This window comes from Sceloporus occidentalis, unplaced genomic scaffold (assembly GCF_023333645.1).
Source record: "Sceloporus occidentalis isolate IW3139 unplaced genomic scaffold, rSceOcc1.0.p SCAF_15, whole genome shotgun sequence".
In the NCBI taxonomy this organism is placed as follows: Eukaryota; Metazoa; Chordata; class Lepidosauria; order Squamata; family Phrynosomatidae; genus Sceloporus; species Sceloporus occidentalis.
Genome location: NW_028316995.1, coordinates 3695844 through 3718815, shown reverse-complemented (window position 1 = coordinate 3718815; position 22972 = coordinate 3695844). Strand labels below are relative to the sequence as shown.

At 38.9% G+C, this 22972-nt stretch overlaps 1 protein-coding gene across 1 annotated transcript in view; it reads right to left on the bottom strand.

Moving 5' to 3' along the window:
• Window positions 1-22972, bottom strand: part of LOC149303153 (protein kinase C epsilon type-like) — a 154784-nt gene that overhangs the window by 4647 nt on the left and 127165 nt on the right. The window contains exons 11-14 of the mRNA XM_089481650.1: window positions 20734-20888; window positions 9794-9932; window positions 7039-7227; window positions 614-760 (exon numbers count right to left, since the gene is read on the bottom strand). Of these exons, the coding sequence (XP_089337776.1) occupies window positions 614-760; window positions 7039-7227; window positions 9794-9932; window positions 20734-20888 (630 nt within the window). The remainder of the gene's footprint in view (window positions 1-613; window positions 761-7038; window positions 7228-9793; window positions 9933-20733; window positions 20889-22972) is intronic.

Genomic DNA, 22972 nt, shown 5'->3' with positions numbered 1-22972 from the left:
AAAAGGTCAGGGCCACCGGTGGCTGCAGGGAGTGGAGCAGAGGTGGAACCAAGCAGCTGCTAAAAAACGTTTCCAGATTTCACTATTACTATGTTGATTGAGATTGACAAGGCTCATCAATCCAAGTGTGGTCTGAACCGGGCTAGGCATTAACCTCCTAAAGAAACAGGAGGAAGAAAAATACCAAAAATACTTAACAGCAGGAGCAGTAATTTAACATGGAAACACTCCAGTATTTTTTCTACCGTTACCTGTCCACTTTTAGTTGTTATGAAAGCGCGAAACCAAAATTCTTAACAAGAGGGGTAGGTATTTAAAAAGAACACACTTTACGTAAACTGCTGGCTGTCAGTTCAGCTTTTTCAACCAATTTTTTCAGTTGTTACGAAAGCGCCCTTTGCACTAGAAGCTTGTCACAACACCACAGTTTAAGCCGTAATCCACATTATTTCATGTTTGGAAAAGAAGAATTTGAATTTGGGGTTGGGAAAAGCAGGGTTGAGACACAAATATGTTTTATTTAATGTTTGTTAAACAATAATATTTATTGAAATTTGCGAAAAGCTGAAAAAAAAAAATGTAAATTGCGTATTTGAGACAAGAAATTACTTACAATTCGAGGCTTAAAAGGCGGCTTGATTTTCCTTTGCTCCAAAAGTACCCAGTCAATCTCTTTAAAGAAAGGATGTTGTTTAATGGCTTCTTCCAGTCCCTGCGATGGAACACATCCTAATCGCTTGTTGGGATTCTTTGTCATAAACTGTGGGGAAAAAAGTTACATAAGGAAACTTGGTAATGGATATTCTGGTTACGCTGGCATTAATGTTAAAACAATTCTGTGCATGAAGCCAACCTGTGTGGTATATGGGGCCATACACTGCCAATTTATCCACCAGCTATGAAAATATGAATGTGGGTGCAATGTCACTTTGGGATTTATGTATCTAGACTGACAAAGATAAATAGGACACATTGTGGGGCCACTATAATTTACCAGTTCTTTTTCACCTAATGTACTATTAGATATTGACAGATCTTATGCCCAGGGGCAGACTGGCCAAAATATGGCCCATCCAGACAGGTCCCAGGCAAGGTAAGTGTGGGTGTCAGAATGTGCGTTATGGAAGGCAGGCTTGGCTTTACTTGGTCCCGAACCAGAAGGTGCCAGCCCTCTATTGTTAATGTCTGTCATTTTTTCTCTTTGGAAAGAGAAATGTTTTTTTCAGAAAAAGACTGCAAAGCATAGAAATAAAAAGGAATTTTCGAAAATCAATGAAATTTGTTGTGTGGAGTAGCAATAGACCATAATGGGTGAAGCTCAGTACAGAACGAATAACGAGTTGCAAACACACAAGGCATATCTATCAGCAGGATACAACTGAAGCAAGTAGCAAATAATGTGGACACTACTAGTTTAAGATTATCTAAACCTCAGTAAAAAACTCTTAAAAAATAATGTCCATGCATATCACAAGCCTTACCCTAGATACTGGTCAAGGAGAGAAGAGACCCACCACGAGATGCCATTATCCCATCAGTATAGTTTGGTACTAAAAGCCATAATCTGCCCCTGCCTGCCCCTCGTGTCAGAAAGCAGGCACTACATAACAGCTTCAGGGACAGGGTTAAACGTTTCTTTGGTCTCCACATATTCACCATATTCTATACTTTTTTTATTGTAAATTATATAATAATCAAAATAATGACAGAAGAAAGCCCTTCTTGTGCTGAAAGAAACAATATATAACTTGTGTGGGTTTAGCTAAACATGAGCACCAAATGTTAAAACAGCCATTGTCACGAAGGGTACAAAAAATAAAATCAGCCATTGTCACAAAGGGATTAATAAACCCAGCAGGGTTTTATTAGTTTATAATGTTGACGAACAGACATTTTATCCGTTACTCCACAAATCCAAGAGAATGCCTCAGAAGAGACCTGAATAGTCTTGAAAGCTTGCAATCTATTATACTTCAGTTAGTCGATAATGGTATCATCTTTATCAGATTTGCTTTATTGATGCCTAAGGTCACTTACACTGCAGAAACCCATAGACCTGCCTCTGTCTCAAGCTTGAAAGCCAGTGTCTGCAAGCACAATGCAAGGAAATCAAGGGATCCAACACTAATCCCTTGCTAGCATTCTACAGTGAACCGCACAGACGCCTCCTTGTTTCCTCTACTTTTCCTGTAGCACAGAACAACATCACTTGGGTATGTGACTGAGATCACAAAACAGAAAATGTTAAAGCTATTAATAATTGAGAAATGAAACAGAATTTTCCCGTTAGCTTTCTATATATTTATTTCCATAATATACAGTATTTAGCCATACTAATATACATAAGGCCCCTATCCTTTGATATATGTTAACTTTGGCCATCCAAGAGATTTTTGAATTTTTAGACTGTTGATACAGTTAATGTTTTCTTAGTTTGTTTTTAATCCTTAGATAAGTATACCTAGAATAATAGGTATTAATGGTGCTGGGGGGGGTACATTTTTTTCACACATATAACTCCATTTCCATGAAACAATGAACAAGTGAGGGCCAAACTCTTTTCTGGTCATATGGCTGGTAAGCTGACCAGGAGAATGATGTTACGTGAGCATGTGTGCGGGTGCTCTGGTTGTAACAAAATCCATGTAAGAGCTCATTGTCTATTCTTCCTATAATACTCCGCTCACGGTTAAAGTTTTCGGGCACCCACATCTCATCTGTATGCAGTGGTAAGTTTCTGGAGCTCAATTTTAGGATTGGATTTCTTCTAGAAGTCACATAGACCAACGCATTTTACTAGTGTTGCTTAAATGCGGGGATGATTCCATGTCCTCCTGACCATTGCCCACGCAGTATCATTTTTTTCAATAGCCCAGGACAATATGCAATATACAATAAGTATACAATTATTTGCCAGGCTCAGGACTAGCTTTGTTGTGTCTGCTCCCGCTGGATGGTTTCTTCACCTTCTAGGCTTCTGAAGCAGCGGCCCACTCCTACTCCACAACAATCACAATACCACAATGGATTTACTCTTCTAATTTATTTTCCACAAGATGTAGTTTTTTGGGGGGATATTGTTTTTAAAATCTATGGTAATATTCCCAATGGATTTTCTGAGGCGGATAATCCGCGTCATTAGGTTAACTGTTTTTGTTTTCTGTTTGTTTTGGAGCAGCATTGATACTTTGGTTTTCTAGCCTCGTTTAGTATAATTTGTTGTAATTGTAGTGCACGCCCTTGTAGGTTGCAGCGCAAACAATGGAGACTATTATTCGAATTCTGCACACCTAACCTTATTAAACAAGTATTAAAATGAAGGAAGTGCCTGATGCCTTAATTTAGACATACAAACATATAATCCACTGTGGGATGTGCTTTTTTAAAGGGAATGAGAGGGATTAAAGCGAAGAGGTATGGGCTGGCCATTGGTCACACTGGGAAAATGTGGTGGAGCAACGCAAGGGCCAGTTACACATGTATGTTGCCATACAATAGCAAAAAGTACCTGGACTTGTTTGGGGCAGCGGTGTAAACGTCATGGCCAATACATAGAATCAGCCTTCCCCTTAAAAAAGCCTGTTTATATATAACAGGCAACTGGGATTCTGTGTACAGACCTTACTTAAAATATTATTTTTAATCAATGACATAATCTATCACTCAGATGACCTTAATCAAGAAAAAAAAGGAGTAACACCAAATGGTGACCCTTAAGAATAGCGTCAAGTGCCTGCTCGACTAAATGGTAAAGCTGTACAGGTAGAGGAAATGGTGGTTTATTTACATATCAATAACATATCTTCTACTTTCCCTTAGAGTCAAGCTAAGGCCTGGCTCAGTTCAGGCTTGGCTTGTCTTGGCTTATGTGTTTGTTTCATTTGTGGTTACCGACCTCCTCTTGGCTACTGGATAATGCTACCTCTTAACCAGCTGGACCCTCTCTCCACCAACACCGGCTTATCACTCTTTTCATCCTGCCCCTAAATCTTGACTCTTATCCAATCAAATGGTTCATGAGCCAGTGATGAAGGAGAACAAAAAAAAACATACAGCCAAATGATCTTTCCACACATTCCATCACACATCTGTTTCCTTAAATCAGACAAGGGGTATACTTTCCTAATTCTACCGCACGGCATAATCTATAGTAAAATTACTAATAGATCATAACAATACCGGAGGCTGCCATTGTTGTCAGATCAGACTAACTCATTAATGCAATTTTCCTCCGTAGACTTCCATTAGTCACAGAGTCCAGCTGTGTGATTAAGACTTAGGCATTTTACTTTTTACTACAAGGCAGTATGATAAGGAGTCTAGCTGTTCAGGCTGAGACAGCTAAAACACACGTAAAAATATGTTATGCAAAAACTCGAACTGTTAAAAAAAAAAAGGCACAATAGTTTTAAAAAGTATTTAAATCTGATTTTTTGCAAGAATCATACCAGTATTCACGAAACAAGGGAACTGAATAACTGGACATTTTAACATCTTAATACATGAAAGAAAAAAAAAGAAATAGTCTGGCAACCTGGTGAGTCTTTGGTGCCAAAAAATCTCCCTTTGGGAAGAGTTTCCTAGTTTCAGACGTTTAAATTTACAAAATAAACATCCCATTGTGCATGTCTTATCGAGCAAATGTTGATGCAACACAATTTCTATGTCAAACATTTTGTTAATCAGTAGTAAAGTTTATGATAAATGATTCTGTGGTTTTATGATATAAGCGAGGAAAAGGAAAAAGAAATACTTAAATGCTAAAACGATATTGTTAATTCTTCATTATATAACACGTCCACATAGAACTGAGCTACCACTGGCTCTACGGTTCCTGCGAGTCTACGGGTATAGAGGTAAAAGGGGACATACAAATAAACGTGCAAATTATAACAGGGGCTTTTCCTGGTGTTATTAGTAAATAGGTATTGTTCTTCACTGTGTGTTGCTCCAGCAAGCAGCAGTGATATGGATGACCCACCTCTAAGGTTGGATACATACGATATGGTAAAAAATGGAGACCATTTTTGCCCTCTGTTAAGTCAAGCTGAATGTAGCATACAACCAAAAGAGAAGTGTATATATCTATAGCTTTATATTTATAAAAAACCTCCTCAACCTATTCTTTTTACAGAGGTGATCAAAGGAAACACTTTCTCTAAAGAGACAATAATATATATTGTTATAAGAATGTATTTCACATCAGTCCTTGTTTTTATGGGATATTCATGATTTTAAGGCACTGTCATGCTTTTGCAGGCAGTAGGGATGAGGAGCCAGTTGAGGAGATCCTTTGACCTGCCCTGACGTCCATTGTAGCTCCCATGTGGCTACTTTGTGGCACCAGTGTCAGAGCTGCTGACTTCTGGTACTGGCCCTGCTTTCCACGCCTGGTTTGGACACCTGAAATATTGAGTGGTTTGTTATGCTGATATATGTATACTGAGTAACCAATGGAGTTAAATAAAATCCAATAGTAATGCAATAGTAATGAAAAATGGCAGATAGAATGTTATGAAGCAGTGCAAGTTAGGTAATGCAAGAACTGCGGAAGGAACTGTTCCATGTTAAAATAATGAATTAAGAAGTTTGTAACAATTACAAACACCGCATCTGTATATAAAAAAAAAAGTCCCAAATCCATTGAGGTTTTCAGCTTGGTCTCATTTGATAAAATTGTAGGCTGTTGTATCTAGTTAAACTGACAATGCCAGCTACATGTAATGACCTCAGAAGGAAATAATTGTAACATAGAATGGGTTTTCTTGTTCTGCACACTTCCTTAATACAACGTGTGCTGAAAACAGCTGCAAAAGCCACCAGGCAATGGCTACGGGCCAGGAAACCAACCATAGTGAACAAAAGTAACAAGGGAAATCATTTGTGCTGCCTTTGTTAGCCATGGTCTTTAACTATTCTGCAAATAACTCAGGATAATACCCAACGCTGCCTTAAAACGGCAAGACACGTACATTAGGATTTACTGGCCAGGCTTAAATGGAGTAGATTAGGAAGGAACAGCCCCATTCCAGGCTGAAAATGACGGGTTAACACAAGGAACATACAAGGAGAGGCAAGTGAAGGCCGTCCACTCATCCCATACCAAGGGGGTTAATAATCTGTTGGATGGATGTGATTCCTGGCTGAGGTCTGGGAGTAGGGATAGTACCTTTTCTTTTTTTAAGTGCAATACATTATGACAATAAAATTAAACTGGCTATGGAGAAAGGAGAGAAGTTGAATCAGTGCCGCTGCTTAACTAGGAAGCTCCTCACCCTGACAATTAAAAAAAACGTATTCATTAATAATCCGTCAGAAACATTGTATTGCGGCTATTTGCGGAATGTGGCATTCACATGGTTATTTTAATAGTTCTCATTATAACTCATATTTGTAAAGATAAGGAGATAATTATATTCTTAATTAAGTAACCTGTCATTTAGCAGATTTCATTTATGATATACCAGTGACCTTAGGGACAAGGTTATTTACCCTTCTACTTTCCCACTCTTTAGCCCAGAAGATAGAAGAAGACGCTCCAGGAAATAATGTGAATAAAGGTGAGAGAAAAGAACACCTGGTTCTAGGTACTGAAAATACTTCTCTATGGATTCTCGATGTTATAGTGAATGATTAAGCCCGGAGTGTGCGAGATTTATTTTGCAGTAAGGATAACATTGCTATATAGCTCTAAGGATAGTTTCCACTGGAGACTGAGGAGTGATTGTGAAAATAAAAGTCTATGAAGTAGGAATTCCCTTCTTTCCCACACTGAGCTACACACTGTCACTAAGATAACAGAGATCTGCTTTGTTGCGTTTTACAGATATAACACAATTGTGCAATACTCAGGTTTGTACAGTGCACAACAGAAAACACAAACATGATGTACCTTTCCCACAAGAAGCGTCCCAGGCTCCATTACCCTACCAGTGATACTGTGAACTGTGTATGAACTCCCAGTGGGGTAACTGTTCTGTATTAGCCAAATTGAGGATTTTTTATGTAAGAAACTGGGGGAAAATTAGGAAGGCTTACTGCTTTCAGAATGCTGACAGCCTCTTTACTGAGCCAAACTGGGTACAGGACATCATCGTGAAGGATGGATTCAAAGAGGTCATCTTCATTGTCGGCTTCAAAAGGAGGTTGGCCGGCCATCATTTCATACATCAGGACGCCAAGAGCCCACCAGTCCACAGATGGTCCATACTCTAACTCCTGCAGTATCTGTCATGACAAGATGAAATTAAATATTAGATACAGAAAGCGGTTTACTGCATTCAAATTCAATTTGACGTTACTTTTAGCATAACTCTTAATAAAGGAGACTGATGTGCTCAGGTGATAATGGGTTATATTTTTGGATTTTTAAACAAACATTAAAAACATGGATTCAATATGAAACACAAAGCTTATATTTCTTGTCCAAGGAGATATAAGGGTTTAAAATGAGACAATAGCTTAGCTTGGTGAAGGAGGAACATACGTGGATTGTAGAATAAGCACCTCAGTGCTTCTCATGATGTATCAGAGACAATAAATTTAAAATGTCATACTCTAATTTATATAATACGAGGGCTAGTGTTGTAAATTAAGTGTTCTAAAGTCACATTCGCTCAACACAATCTGCACTGATTAACATACATAAAAGCGAAATCCGATCAGAAGGCTTATTTTTTATTTAAAAACACATTGAGTTCCCCCAGTCTTTCCTGATTTTTATCCTGCAAACCATTTACCATTTTCGCAGCCCTCCTCTGAACTCTCCTCAAAATGTCAATATCGTTCTGGAGAAGGGAAGCATCTAATGATAGGCCCCTCATGGTGTTATAAACAGCGCATATTTTCTAGATTGCAGTGAATTTCTAAGTTGGATGGACAATGGCTTTGAGATCCAACATGCTAAGGAATATTTTGTACCTACACAGAGAATTCAGAACCTTTTCTACAAATTGTATATATTGTAAGCTTGCGAGGGCCCTCTTCTCTGCCTGTACCAGTATGTCTCAACATATGTTATTGATCATTTAGGATATTGTAAATTTTAATATTTAGTTTTCACTTCACTTTTGAAACAGCGCTACATAATTTACTAGCCCTCTATTAATAAAATGCAATATAATATGTTTGATAGGCACATGTTACTCCCATACCAATATTAGCATGTTGAGTCACTGGACCTGTATGTCTAATGAGGCTATCCAGTATACATTTAAATATACGTTTATATATGCATTACACTGGCAGCTAGATGAAAATTTAGCATGTACAATGATTGCATTTTGAAATCTGTTTTGCTGGAAAATAAGCCATCTTTCGTAACACCTCTAACCTATGACCACCTATTCCACATATAATGTATATATTCTGAATAAGAACCCAGGTGAACAGTTCATTTTTTATTATGTACATGTGATGTAATCATACTCATACTAAATACAGGTAATGAAGCTATAAATGGTAAAGTATCTGCTGTTTGACCAAATCTAAGTTACTGGAATTAGACAGAACAGTCCCAGGGAGTGAGTAGGGCACTGAGGTGTGTTAGTGTGTCTGGCTGTGTTGAATGTAACACAAGTCTTTATTTACTCTTGACAGACAAATATAATGTTTGTCAAAGTCTCTATTTTAAGGATTAAGACAGAGCTAAAGATAATTGAAATAAAAAATAATTCATACAGAATGGGCACAGACTCCAAGATCCTGAAGGAGATACGTTTCCAGCCCAGGATTTAAAGTTTGCTTAAGGCCAGATAGAATTAACAACAGCCCTAAATATTAGGTAAGTGGTTTGTCTACTTCTGGGTACTTTGAATTCACCTTTTACTGTTGTGTCAGAGCAGTAAGTAGGGCTCTTGGTGCCTGGGGCAGGGTCAGACGTCCTGCATGGACCTCACACCTGCTTGTTAATGAAGTGCAAGTAATAGGGGTATTTATGCCGGGTGGCTCAATCATGCCCCTCACAGGTACATACAATCTATTTCACTGTCTTTTAGTTCTTTAAGCATGTGGATAAATGTGCAGGATCCAATACATTTGCAGTTTCAAGACTGAAGATGGCATTATCTGCGTGTATCAAAGCGATGCCACATTTTTGTGACAAGTATCTAGGCTTGGATCCAAAAATGGCATCTCCAGCACCATGCAGACGAATGTCTGAGATCATATGTAGTATGAGCTGGCAAATTAAGACTTGTTCCCACATTACAAAAACTGGGAACTGGAACATAAGGTCAAATGTAATGACTCAGATCAGAAAACTGTGAGGCATCTGGAGTCAACTTTTGCAATATGCTCATCTTCAATAAACATAAATGCTATTGCAGACATGAAAAAGCATAACAAAAACGAAAGAATAATGTCCATCTCACGTCCATTAGTTTGGGACAATAGTGGGCTGAAACAAAAACTGCTCACACCATCTGCATAGAAAATTTACAGAAAAAATAAAATAAAAGCTATAATATAATCAAACATGCAATTGGTTTGCATATACAACAAAATTACAAACTATCAAATAACTACATAGGTTTAAGAGAGATCACGTAGTGCTGCATCTTTTTCTTTGATACAGTGCTTTTTGTTTGACTATTTTATATCAGTTTAGTATTATATTTGCAATTCACCATCTATTCAAAGAGTGGGACAGAATCTTCGAACTAGTAGAAGCAGTTAGAACCCATCGTCTATATAGTTATATTCACATTTGACAACACTTTTCCCATACTTGGCCGTGAAAGAACCAATGCTGCCATACAGCTTCAATTAACAAATTGAAGGTAAGAAGACCCACCTCTGGTGCAATGTAGTCTGGGGTACCACAAAATGTTGTAGTAGTAACTCCATTCAATATTCCTTCTTTACACATCCCAAAGTCCGCGAGTTTGCAATGACCTTCTGCATCCAGAAGTATGTTGTCCAGTTTAAGATCCCTTAAAAGAGAGGATAAATGTGTCAGCACAATAGGACATTGGGATACGTTGTAAAAGCTCCATCATCATTCATACACAATCATTATCTAAATGTCTTTAATGGAAAGAGAAGACATGAAGTGCATGTACTTAAATTATACTAATGATAAGTACATGAACTTCTACCAAAGTTAACAGTTTTCAGAAGGTTAACCGAAAACATGGCACTTACAAGATAATTTGTGCAATAAATAATGAGGCGTGATAACACATGCACCTTTATAAAGTTCATTCTCTTTAAAATATAAGGTACGTTGATGACATCTTTCCCGGGCTTGATCTAAAAGCTGTTTTCCTGACTGTTATCGTAATAAAGGTATTCCATATGTTGTGCAATGCAAGCCAAGTCTGAGACATGTTAGTAAAGAAGTAAGCACAGTATAGATTCTACGGGGGTATTCAAAACAAATAGATGGTGGAGCAAAAACCCCCTGCAAGTTATCAGCCTTCATATATCAGGTGTATGCTGAATGACTTGCCTTGAAAACTGAGATTAAAATACCAGATTTACAAAGACTTCGTAAACATTTAGCCAATGCATTTGCTTTAACATATATCATTTCTTCTGCATGTTAGTATCTGACACTATGAAGAGATTAGGTTTATAGAAAGATTAAGTTTGTCGACTGGATGAAATAATCAATAGCTTCTTATTGAAGAGGTCTTTAAAAAGTTTGTGATAAAACCATGAAAATAAGTCTATGGATATTTTTTTTTAATGAAAGGTATTACAGAATATGTCCTATAAACTAGGATCCAACTTATTATTATGGTCCTCTAGTTTATAAAAAATAAAAATGCTAGCTCTTTAACATGGAACTAACTCTAATCGGTATTACAGGACACTCCTAACTGAAGACCAATTATCATATCTGCTGGACACAGATCACTGCAAGGTTATATTCTTCACAGTATTACCACCGTGGATATATTTTAGCTAAAAAAATGTATTTTCAATCATTCATAGCATATGAGAATACCTTTATTTTTTCTTGTACAATAATCTGAAACCCACTTAAACAGCTTTAGGAGACCATTTTTCATTCTTTACATCACCTAATATTGTCAAATTATTTCTGGAAGGAATCAGTAGAAGGAATCATATGAGATAAAAAGGTTTTGTGTATTAGGAGTATGAAAACAAATATACCGGTATATGTAGAATGGGAAAGGAGTGAAATGGTAAACTGTTCCAATTCACTTTGAACAATCTCCTTAATATTGGAACACAATTCAGTGTGTGCCGTTGTGTCTTGTTTTGCTTGGCAAGCTAGTGCTGGCAAACATTAAGGACATTTGTGTGCCTAATAAATGAAGAAACGATGAGAGCGAACACATTTGCGTTTTGAAATTCAGATCAAGCTCAAAGCAGCGCCTTTAGTAGACACAGAATTACAGTATATCAACCATTGAAAAGGACACCTGGTGGAATAATTAATCCGCAACAAATGATTTGGCTCAAAAATCAATTTAACATTTAAACAGTGATGAAATAAGATGATTTCAGTGGTGTCCCACTTTCAATAATGTTAATGATAAAGTGTGAATAAAGGCTTCTTATTGGGTTCTCAGTTGCCCTTTCTAGGGCTGGATGATGCTGATGTGCATGTGCGCTACATCTAAGATAAACGCCAGTAATCTGTGATTCCTGTGCGCTCCAGACTTGTTGTTTTCATATATCTAGTATTAGAGGTTGATTATGAGGCCACCGGGTAGCAGGGTATTTTGTGATACAGGGTATTTCGTGATATAGGGCATTCTGCGCTCTGCTGGTGCTAATAGTAAATGGAAATAAACAGTTAAGATTAAAAAGGTGTTTGTCTCGGTGGTTTGGTACACCGATAGTCTAAAGGCTCATTTGCGCTGACTTCTTAATTGCTAGAAAAATAATGTTTTTATGAGGCTTTACTAAAACATTAATTATATGAGGGCTCATTTAATTTCGCACCGTAACACCACTTTTAGAGTGGGATTATAGGGGGGCTGTTTTTGCTGCTATATAACTTTTTGCCACCAGTGACATTAGGTGTACCCAAAATCACCTTATTGATAATTCCACTATGTTTACATGTATGCATTTCTGAAAACTTGACAGGTAAGGTAATACAAAGGGCTTTCCTCTACATAGAGTCTCCATAGAGGGGAGCAATATCTGGGGTTAAGTCACCTGCATTAAAGCAGGAATATCAATTATAACATACTCATAGAAAAAGCACCTGTTTGGAGTCTTATATATGATCAAAGCAGTGTAGAATAGGAAGGAACCAATTCCAGAATGTGTTACCCTGAGCATATACCCCTCCACTCTGAGATCGGGGTAAAAACCCTGAGACATGGGGTCAAAACTTGAGAGACCATATATCTACACTTACAGAGACCATGTATACTAGCATTCTGTAGTAGGTATAAATTAGGCAGCTGTTTGGGGTTGGAGGTCATGGGAATTCAATAACATTGTTTGATTAATAATTTATTTACACCTCTTTGGTTTTCTGCTTCTACAGCAATCGAGAGCCTTAGGGGATCACTGGGCTTCTTCTCTCTATTCAGAAATGATACATCTATGTATGAAACCACTAAAACACGACCCCAGCTCTGACCGACATTTGGTTACATTTGGGTTAAGTACGTACGCGAGTATGAACGTGAGCATAGAACCCAAGCTCATCTAGCCTAGTTCTCATGGTTTAAGCTGGTCATTCGAGGACCTCATCAGACTCGATGTCTACACAATACATTATCCTGCACGTTTACATTTTAAATAAAACAAATTATGAAAACAAAGCAATGCGATCACCTAACATTCCAAAACAAAAACAAGCACTTTTTACAAAATACAATCAGAAAGGAGTTTCTGTGTGTTCTTAAGCAAAACAATTTCTAAAGTTTATTAGCTGAAAACACTAGATGAAAGGAGTAACCAATGGCATTAAGCGTTTTCTTGTCAGTTCAAGTCTTAACGGTTGAATGCTCAAAATATGTCAACAAACGTTTTATGATGTAATTTTCCCTCAAGGCATACTGTACGGCTTAAGAGTTCATCTAAGTTAAATATTGTACTCTGACATCCAAGCGGAACGTTTATTTTGTACCCAATTTAAGATGTTACATAAGTATCACAAGACATAGACTTCATTTACGTATAATAATGACTGCATAAATACCTGGGACGTATTTTATTGGGAATTCTCCTTAAAGTGGTACTTTTCCTATATATTTATCCTATTCGGATTAGAATACATCAGAAATGCGTAGAAGTCTATGCAATTTCACGGATATGGCCAAAGGCCACATTTAAGGCGTAACAATTAATATTACTTTAACTTTTTCATGCACGTCTTTGGGCTATTATGCTAACGTGAAGGGTTGGCCAATATAAAGGTATAATCCATCGATTTATAGCAATATTACTCCCACCCTCTCACAAGCTGCCTGTATGCCCCTGTGAATACCTGAACCAGGTACGTCATATTTGTATTTTGGTATGTTGGGTGCACTTACCACATTCCACAGATCTCAGGGATTTCTTATTTTGCATAACAAGTCACATTTTCTAGCTTCCTGAAACGGGGTTTATTTTAAATCTAAGTTTTTGTGTTCTTTGTAAAGCACGCACGGATCTAACTTTCAGTTACAGTCTAGTGAGAACAGAACATTGTGAACTGTGAATGGCAGCTTTTGAACAGACTGAACTCTCTGGAACCTCAGGGTGACGGCTAGAAAATGCACTGGTTCGTCTGTAGCACTCAGTATACTCAGACAGCATTCAGGGGTTCCATAATAACCCAGCAATGTGGTGTCAACACATACTATGTCTTAGTTTAAGATATTATTAACTAAAAACCATGACTTTTGAAGCCACCACACACACACGCACATATATATATATATATCAACACGCAAACTTACACAGCTCACAAGGTATGTGGGCACATGACCATCACATCTATATGAGACTGTTGTTCCACAACCATCTACTGTCCTGAGAAGTCTGGCCAGAAGTGGTCTTCATGGAAGACTTGTGGCCAAAGAAGCAGAAGGCAGTTTATTCACTGAAGGGCTGAAGAGCGGTACAAGAATGTTTGCAGGCAACAGTAAAGCATGGTGGAGGTTCCTTGCAAGTTTGGGGCTGCATTTCTGCGAATAGAGTTGGGGATTTGATCAGAATGAACGGTCTCCACAATGCTGGAGGGACTGAAACTCAACTTGGAGAGAACTTCACTGCATTCCTACTCATTGGGGATTCTAACATCACAGCAAGAGAGGGACAAAGGGATTTGCATCCACATACAGACTGTCCAAAAGAAGATTTGTAAAGAATTCATATGGCATCCTTTCATAATGATACATTTAATCTCTGTGCTCAAATGTTAAAGTTAATAAAAAGTAGGGCTGAAACAACGAATCGATAAAATCGATAATAATCGATAACGGAAATCGTTGTCGACGATTTCCGTTATCGATTAATCGAGTGATCGATTCGTTGTTGGAGCACTCGGCTCCTTTTACTTACCTCCGCGAGCGTTCCCCGCTTCCGCTGCACTCTCCGCCTTCTTTTAGTTGCGTGTGGCTCCGTTCGCACAGAGCGATTCGCGGGGGTGGGGGTGGGGTTTCAGGGGATGCAGGGAAGAGTGGGGGTGGGGGGGCAGGCCAGGGTAGGAGACTGAGTGCAGGGCAGAGTGGGGGTGGGGATGCAGGGCAGGGTGTGAGTGTGGGGGCAGGGCAGGAGACTGGGTGCAGGGCAGAGTTGGAGACTGGGTGCAGGGCAGAGTTGGAGACTGGGTGCAGGGCAGAGTGGGTGCAGGGTGTGAGTGTGGGTGCAGGGCAGAGTTGGTGCAGGGTGTGAGTGTGGGTGCAGGGCAGAGTGGGTGCAGGGTGTGAGTGTGGGGGCAGGGCAGAATGTGGGGGCAGGGCTGGGTGCAGGGCAGAGTTGGAGACTGGGTGCAGGGGCACAGTGCAAAGTGCTGGGTGCAAAGTGCCAGGGCTGGGTGCAAAGTGCCAGGGCTGGGTGCAAAGTGCCAGGGCTGGGTGCAAAGTGCCAGGGTGCAAAGTTCTGGGTGCAAAGTGCCAGGGCTGGGGCAAAGTGCTGGGTGCAAAGTGCCGGGTGCAAAGTGCCGGGTGCAAAGTGCCAGGGCTGGGTGCAAAGTGCCAGGGTGCAAAGTGCCAGGGCTGGGGCAAAGTGCTGGGTGCAAAGTGCCAGGGTGCAAAGTTCTGGGTGCAAAGTGCCAGGGCTGGGGCAAAGTGCTGGGTGCAAAGTGCCGGGTGCTGGGTGCAAAGTGCCGGGTGCAAAGTGCCAGGGCTGGGTGCAAAGTGCCAGGGCTGGGTGCAAAGTGCCAGGGTGCAAAGTGCCAGGGCTGGGGCAAAGTGCTGGGTGCAAAGTGCCAGGGCTGGGTGCAAAGTGCCAGGGCTGGGTGCAAAGTGCCAGGGCTGGGTGCAAAGTGCTGGGTGCAAAGTGCTGGGTGCAAAGTGCCAGGGCTGGGGCAAAGTGCTGGGTGCAAAGTGCCAGGGCTGGGTGCAAAGTGCCGGGTGCAAAGTGCCAGGGGTGGGGCAAAGTGCTGGGTGCAAAGTGCCAGGGCTGGGTGCAAAGTGCTGGGTGCAAAGTGCTGGGTGCAAAGTGCCAGGGCTGGGGCAAAGTTTCTTGAACAGTAATAGTCCACCTCTTTTCAGAATGTTTGGGGTTATTTTGTTTCATAAATATTGTGTTTGGGTTTTTGTACTTTGAAAATATTGTTTTTTTATTACATCATAACAAAATAAGAATGTTAATGTAAATTTTAAGTTCATTAAATTTTAAATAAACAAAAAATTTGCATATTGTTTTTTTTTATCCGATTAATCGATTAGTTGCAGCCCTAATAAAAAGTTTTATCTGTTTGCGCAATGAAGGAAGACGGCATTTTCACAGAAATCCGGTTATACAACTGCATTAACATCACCCTGTCTTTCCTCTAATCATGGTGGTAATTTTAAACAAAAATACTTGGAATAAGGCAGGAAACGCTATTGTGCCAACTAGAATAATATAAATTATGTCTCTGGAGCAGGATGTCTTTCAGCAAACAAGGAGATGGGTTTTCCCTTTCAAGTAATGTGACATTTAAAAATATTTTCTGTAACATGATGACATAATATGGTTGTATACACTGAAGAGGCCTTCATTTATGGCAATTTGGAGTCATTGTAGTTGTTAGACGGTGTCTGGCAAATTAAATTTATTTTGTGTCTAAAGGACGATTGGCAAATAAAAACATGCTGTGTTGGCAGAAAAGGATATATGAACCAAACGTCCACGCAACCCAGAACTTGGAAAAGGAATGAAATAATATTAAAACCCAGAAATTTTGTTATTTGTTTTTGTTCGATCAAAATAATACATGGAAATAGAGAGCAGTCATTTAAAAGTTAACTAAATAGGCAGCTCTCTTTTTGTATCTATGAATCTGAAAAGTGTTGCGCCTCTGGGATCAACAATAATCAGCTCCTGGGTACTATTTCCAATGCTTTGTATCATTTTATAAAAAAGAAAACTGCGTATTTTTTTGTAAATGTATTAGGTATTTAAATATTATATATATGATTAAATATACTGTTATGTTTTTGTTAATACCATGATCTCATTTAGAATATTTTTTTTATATTTAAGCGTCACTAAAAACTAATATGTAGGCATTATTTGCTGGCAGAAACCCTCTATTAATAGCCCCAAAAATATAGACAATTCAAACTAATCTTTACCGTTTCCATGCACACAGACTAGTCTAATTTAAACCTGTGTTTCCACAAAAACTAAAGATGGTGTATTATATAATATTTTAGAATTATAGAAGATACTGCACGTTCCTGTGTTTGGGAATGTCATAGCCAAATGGATGAATAATACCATTGGAACAAAAAGCTACGTTAGCGAAGACTTCATACGTTTTTTTACATTTCAAATTGAGAATCATTTTAATATTTAGTATACACTGTAAAATACTTTTGTCCTGTTTCTCCAAAGAGTTTTGCACATGGCCGTTGCTACAATTCAATCATCCTCAATCAAGCAGACCCTCATCTTCTGTCTTATTCCCCCCAACCTAATAGATCGTAAGCTCACAAGAGCAGAGCTGTCTTCTCCTTCCACAACAGTATGTCATGACTTGCATTAGAACTATTGCTGATTGAAAGTATGGTCAATTGGGTGGTCAGTTGTTTACATTGTCCCCAATTGTAATAGCACTATAGAATCTGTTGGCACTCTATAAATAAAATGCAACTTAAGATTCTGTTTTATTATCCATTTCCGGTGCCCAGAGAACCGACTGCGACTTTGTATTCTATGTGTATTCTACGTGTCTTTGGAGTCCAGATTAAGACAATTTTACATATGTAATCCTTATTATTTAATAGGAATAACAAGTCAATACAATAATGGAAATGTCTAATATATAGATGTGATCAAGTTATAGTAACAAATAGAATTCCCCCCCAGTTAAACATTTTTACTATTATATTACTATTCCCTTAGAACTTGGTACCTCCAAACTGTACACTTTGAGTGGAAGAAGCTGTTGATGATTTAATTAAGCGGTAAAACAAAATCAAAATGTAATCTGAGTGTAATGTCATAATAATTATGGAACTCTCTGCCAGAGGAAGTGGTGATGGTAAACTCAATAAAAGAGTTCAAAAGGAGCCTGGACGTGTTTCTTGAAAGCAATAATATTACAAGTTATGGATATTAGATTAATAGGGACAGAACGTTGATCCAGGGATTTATTCTGATTGCCATATTTGGAGTCGGGAAGGAATTTTCCCCCTGGTATGGGGCAATTAGCATCTGCTTCATAAGGGTTTTTTGCCTTCCTCTGGATCAACACAGTAGGGACACAATATGTATATAGGTTGAACTTGATGGACTTTGGTCTTTTTTCAACCTTATGAACTATGTTACTATGTTACTAATAATAACTGAACGCTATGATGTGTTGAATTTGGCACATACCTGCATCAACATAAACATATTAAAGCTTATAAGTAAATGATGCAAGCTTGGGTCAGTGGGAGTTCAGGGCAGGCCCGTGCAGGTTGGGTAGGTAGGTAGAACATTAACACACACTTGTTCGACTAGACAACTCAAGAAAGCTTGTTTGAACAGGGCCTCCTTACCTTTCCTTTCTATAAACCCAAATTGTTATGGGATTCACTACTTGTTATGTCCTGTATACCAATTGTACAGCGCTGTGGAATACGACAACGCTATATAAATCTATACATAATATTAACGTCACTTTCCAAGTTCCATTTTTCAGATCTTTGCACTAAATGAGCCCCATCTTATATTATTTACAGATTAAAATAAGCAATATATATCTATTAAACAGAACACTTATGTGTATACTATGGCAAAACTATCTGAAGTTCTTGTTGCTCGGGATCAGCGTTTCTCCCTATTATTCTGTCTCTCATCAGAGCCTTGGTAAGGGTGCGGTGAGAAGAAAGGAGATAAGTTAAGGACAGGACATTGTTCATATAATGCTGGCTCTGCCACAGGCTGGCAAGGACCTCAGCTTCCATTATCTTAGAGACTTCTTACAATACAGTTCTACTGACTGACAAGCTTAAAGACGCGTTAAATTGCCATACCTTCAAACAGTCCCTTAACTGGCCCACTGAGCTGTAACATTGATTGAGGTCTGCAGCACGGACCACAATCCCATCTCTGACATGGCCCCCTCGCATGGCACTGGAGCTGTGTGCCACAAAGTGATGATGCATCTCAACGTACGTCTTCACATATCAATAGATGGTGAAGAAAGTGCATGGTCCGGCTCTGCCCAATCCACATCCCAACCGATGCTCTGACCATACCCTCCCGCCTGCCTCTAATAGCCGTTCCCCAATGCAAGGTTTGGGTTATGAAATGCAAAAAACTACGATTGGGGAAATTTCCTAGTTTTATATTGTAAAAATTTAATTAGTTTATATCCAGGTCAAAGCATAAAAAGACACTAAAAATGTATCTTGACTTGTGCAAATGACACAAGCTTAGAACTTTTACATAAAGTAAATCTGTTTATTGTATTACACCATAACAACAAATTCTTTTTTTTTTTTGGTTAAAAAATATTTTTGTGGCAGACAAACTGCAATTAATAAATGCATCCTCATCCATTTGTGCAAAGCCAGAAAACAAACTGGTTTAATGTAGAGTTTTGTTTTCGTAGATTTCTTTTCTAGTCTGATTTCAGTTTGTTAAAGAGTCTTTCTGTTCAGTGATGAGAGGAGAGGGCACTGGGTTAAAAAGCCTTACATCTGCTGCCCACTGACTCCTTTACTCTGGAGACGAGTTGAACAAACTCAGGAAGCGCCAGTGAGTAGAGACACAAGGGGAAGAGGAGAAACGAGATTGCCTTGATCTACGCAGGGTCACTGATGGGCCACTGTGTACCAACCGTGCCAGAAACTCTTATTTGTGTTATAGTACTGGCACACAAAACTGGAGATGCCTCCAGGCATTCATCAAACGCTAAAACTCAGGAAAGATAAACAGCTGCAGCTTTCTAAACAAGTAATCCGGAACAGGTTGTGATAGGACAATCTGCAACCTACAAAGCCAAGGCTATTAGGCTCACTGTTTTTGAACGTAATAACAATTGTTTAACTAAACGCTTACATATGTGATACTGGAATAATCATTTGACCTTTCCCGACCAAAGGTACTTTGTACCCTAAGGTCGGGTCCCTTTTCTCATGATAATCATGTGATCTATGCGATTGCGAATGTATATTCTTGAGCAAAAGACCTTTCATGCTAGCGTAGCAGAGGGCACAATTTGGCAATAGTTGTTCCTCAGCTAAATAAATCAGTTTTGCCCGCAGCTCTCACGCAGTTGGAGTTGCAGTGCTGCCCCTTAGGCAGTTGGAGTTGCAGTGCTGCCCCTTAGGCAGTTGGAGTTGCAGTGCTGCCTGTATGAAGTCCCGTATATATATATATATATATATATATATATATATATATATATATATATCAAAACATTCTCCAATCCTCTAGACTGTAAGCTTTTAAGCAGAACCCTCTTTACCTAATGTATCCGTTTGCATTAGTCCATCAGTTCTAGTTTTGCGTAAATTGTTGACACTATTTAAATAAAAGATAATTATAATCTGGGAAGGTTCACTACACTTGTTTTTCACTCAATGTGGCAACTAGTAATGTCTGAATATCCCTCAGCACAATATGATGTTATATAATAAACAATTGCCCACCACTCCCAAGGACCCATCTGGTTGTAGGTAATTCTGGCTCCATTATAGTAAGTGTTGTGTTCTGGCCTAGGCCTAAGGGGAGGGAGCCCTGGGAGACATCACTAGGGGCAGATGGTTCCATTGTCTCGCCCCCCATAGTGTGCCATGGTTCTCAATGGGTCAGCTGGGAAGACCCTCAAAATCAGCCCAGTTGTATCATGGGGTCTCTGCAGACCTCTGTAGTATCATTTCCATGGGAACTAATGTGGAGCGCTGGAATAAGACATCATATCTGGGCATTCTGGAGGAGAAGACCCAGCAGAGGGAGGTTCTCCACAGCTCTATGTCTAAAGGGGCAGTGGCCAAGCTCATGCCTGGGGCAACAACCCCCACAAATATGGCACTCACGATAGTTACACTGAAGGGAATGTCATTTAGAACTTTCATAGTGTGCATAGTTCATCACAGGTACAAATAGTCGTACAAATATTCAAGTGTACCAAGTGGAAAATAAAGTCCAACAAATTTGCATTACCTGTATATAACACCATGTTGATGAAGAAACATGAGAGCTGAGGTCACTTCTGCTGCATAAAATCGCGACCGAGGTTCATCAAACTTACGCGAACGTTGAATCTGAAACATTAGATCTCCTCCGTTCACATATTCCATGACAAAAAAGAGGCGATCCTAGAGAAAGAAATATCACAATACTTGAGTAACACTGTCTGAGACCTGGAACCCGAATTTCAAGATACCCAACAGGCGATATGGCATCATTTTATTACTTTTCAGAACTTACAGGGTTAAAAAAAAAGTTGTTAATGACCATGATCAATGTAACATGCTACAGGCAGCAATTTAGAAGGGTGTTTGGATGAATAAATTATGCTAGAACCTCAACTGGGAAATATTGTCCATGAATATATTTTTTCTATAGCATGGGTACTTCTAATTTGGAAACCTTATAAAGGGGTACTTAAGTTTAAAAACAACATGTTACATACATTTAGATAATTATTCTGGTTAGATATAACATGCATTGGGAAACATTGCAAAAGACTGGTCAGCTGATATGCGACTTATGTATATATTTATTCTCCCAGGCCAGTAACAAGTAAACACTGGGAAGACGAAGTTCAAAGCTAGCAGAAGTTCCCATGGCTTAGAAATCACATGTAATTATATTGAATTACTGAGGGATGCCAACATTTGAAAGCTATTAACGCTAAAATGTCACACTTTGTTCTCTCGACCTTTGCAGTTTACTTATCCAAAGAAAATGAAATATAAATTAAAAAAACTAAAAGGATATGTAGAAGAGTATTTTATTCTCAGAATTATGCATATTGATTGGTAAATTGACCAATCAATAAATATTTATATAAAATATTATTTTCCTTCGCTGTTTCATTATATTACATTTTATAATGTTGCCACAATAGAACATTTAAGGTTTAACAGAATTTACAATGTAAACTCAATTGGGGAGAAAACCAGATCAACATACAGACTTATGAATCTTTCAGGTTTTATATTAAAAAAAATGGTAAAATTCACTGGACAAACATTTGCAGTAAAAAAATGTTTTTTAAATATGACAAATAAATAAAAAATTAGTTTAGTTGCAAAATTGTAGATACACATTTCTAGGTGAGTTCCTTCGTAGTTACTGAAAAGTAGCACCATTACTTCATGCATACTCCCTGTGCATAAATATTACTTTCTGGGTGGGAAGCGGGGATTATTTGCTATATTTCATCTTTGTATACTATTCCCATCCTGTCGTCCCGGTTTGTTATCCCATTATGCTTGCCCCAAACTTTGTACTGGTATTTGATACTAGCCAGGGGAGGGCTGGCATCTTCTAGCCATGCATTGTACAACTGGGATGGTTTCAAGGGAAATTTCTGGTCTCCTCAACTGACCCATCGAGAATTATGGCACACTATGGAGGTAAATCTTACAATAGAGCACTCTTTCTCTAGGGATGTGGTCCAGGAGCTGTCATCCCTTCATTCCTGTCGGATCAGACCGTTTTCAGGACTTTTGGACCCCTGCGGCCTGCCCCACCCAGCCATTAGCTCTGTAACAGTACATTTATTGCAAGTCTTTTTGGTTAAATAATAGCAGTGGTTCCAGAAAACATGTACCTTAACACTGTGAACATCTCCTTTATATTGCCTCTATATTTCCTCATATTAGTCAACCGACACAAAAGCAGCCTCGAAGACCTGCTTCACGAGTCAAATTGTTCTTCTTCCCACTCCCTTCCTACTTTCCCCAGCCCGGCCGTGTCCCTTTCCATAGAAAAGAGAGAGCTCTGGATAGTCTACCCTGAGTAACTTCCAGGTACGGAATTGGACATCGGCCAAGAGACCTTTTCACAAAGGCAGAACATGGCTAGAAAATGCCTATGCCAGTCTTCTCCTTCCACCATGTCGTTACATCAAAACTCTACCATTAATGTACACAAACTATTGCTTTAACAAAGCCCACTCTTGAACTATGACTTCTCAAAGGTTAAGGATCTGTGTAGGGATATACTATGTAAAACGCAAACAATAATTTGTTGAAAACAAGTATGTCCATGGGGGAAAAAAAATCTAGTTATCTTTGTAACCACAGCACTCTAAGTTTAAATTGAAGAATGTGGCAGGTGCAACTTCATTTGTGACGGACAAGCAGGCTGAAAGTCCGGCACAAAGTGTTCTGCCAGCCTTCTATATTTTGATGAACGCGATATTTTTGTTTATAAGTGGGAGGATAGTATT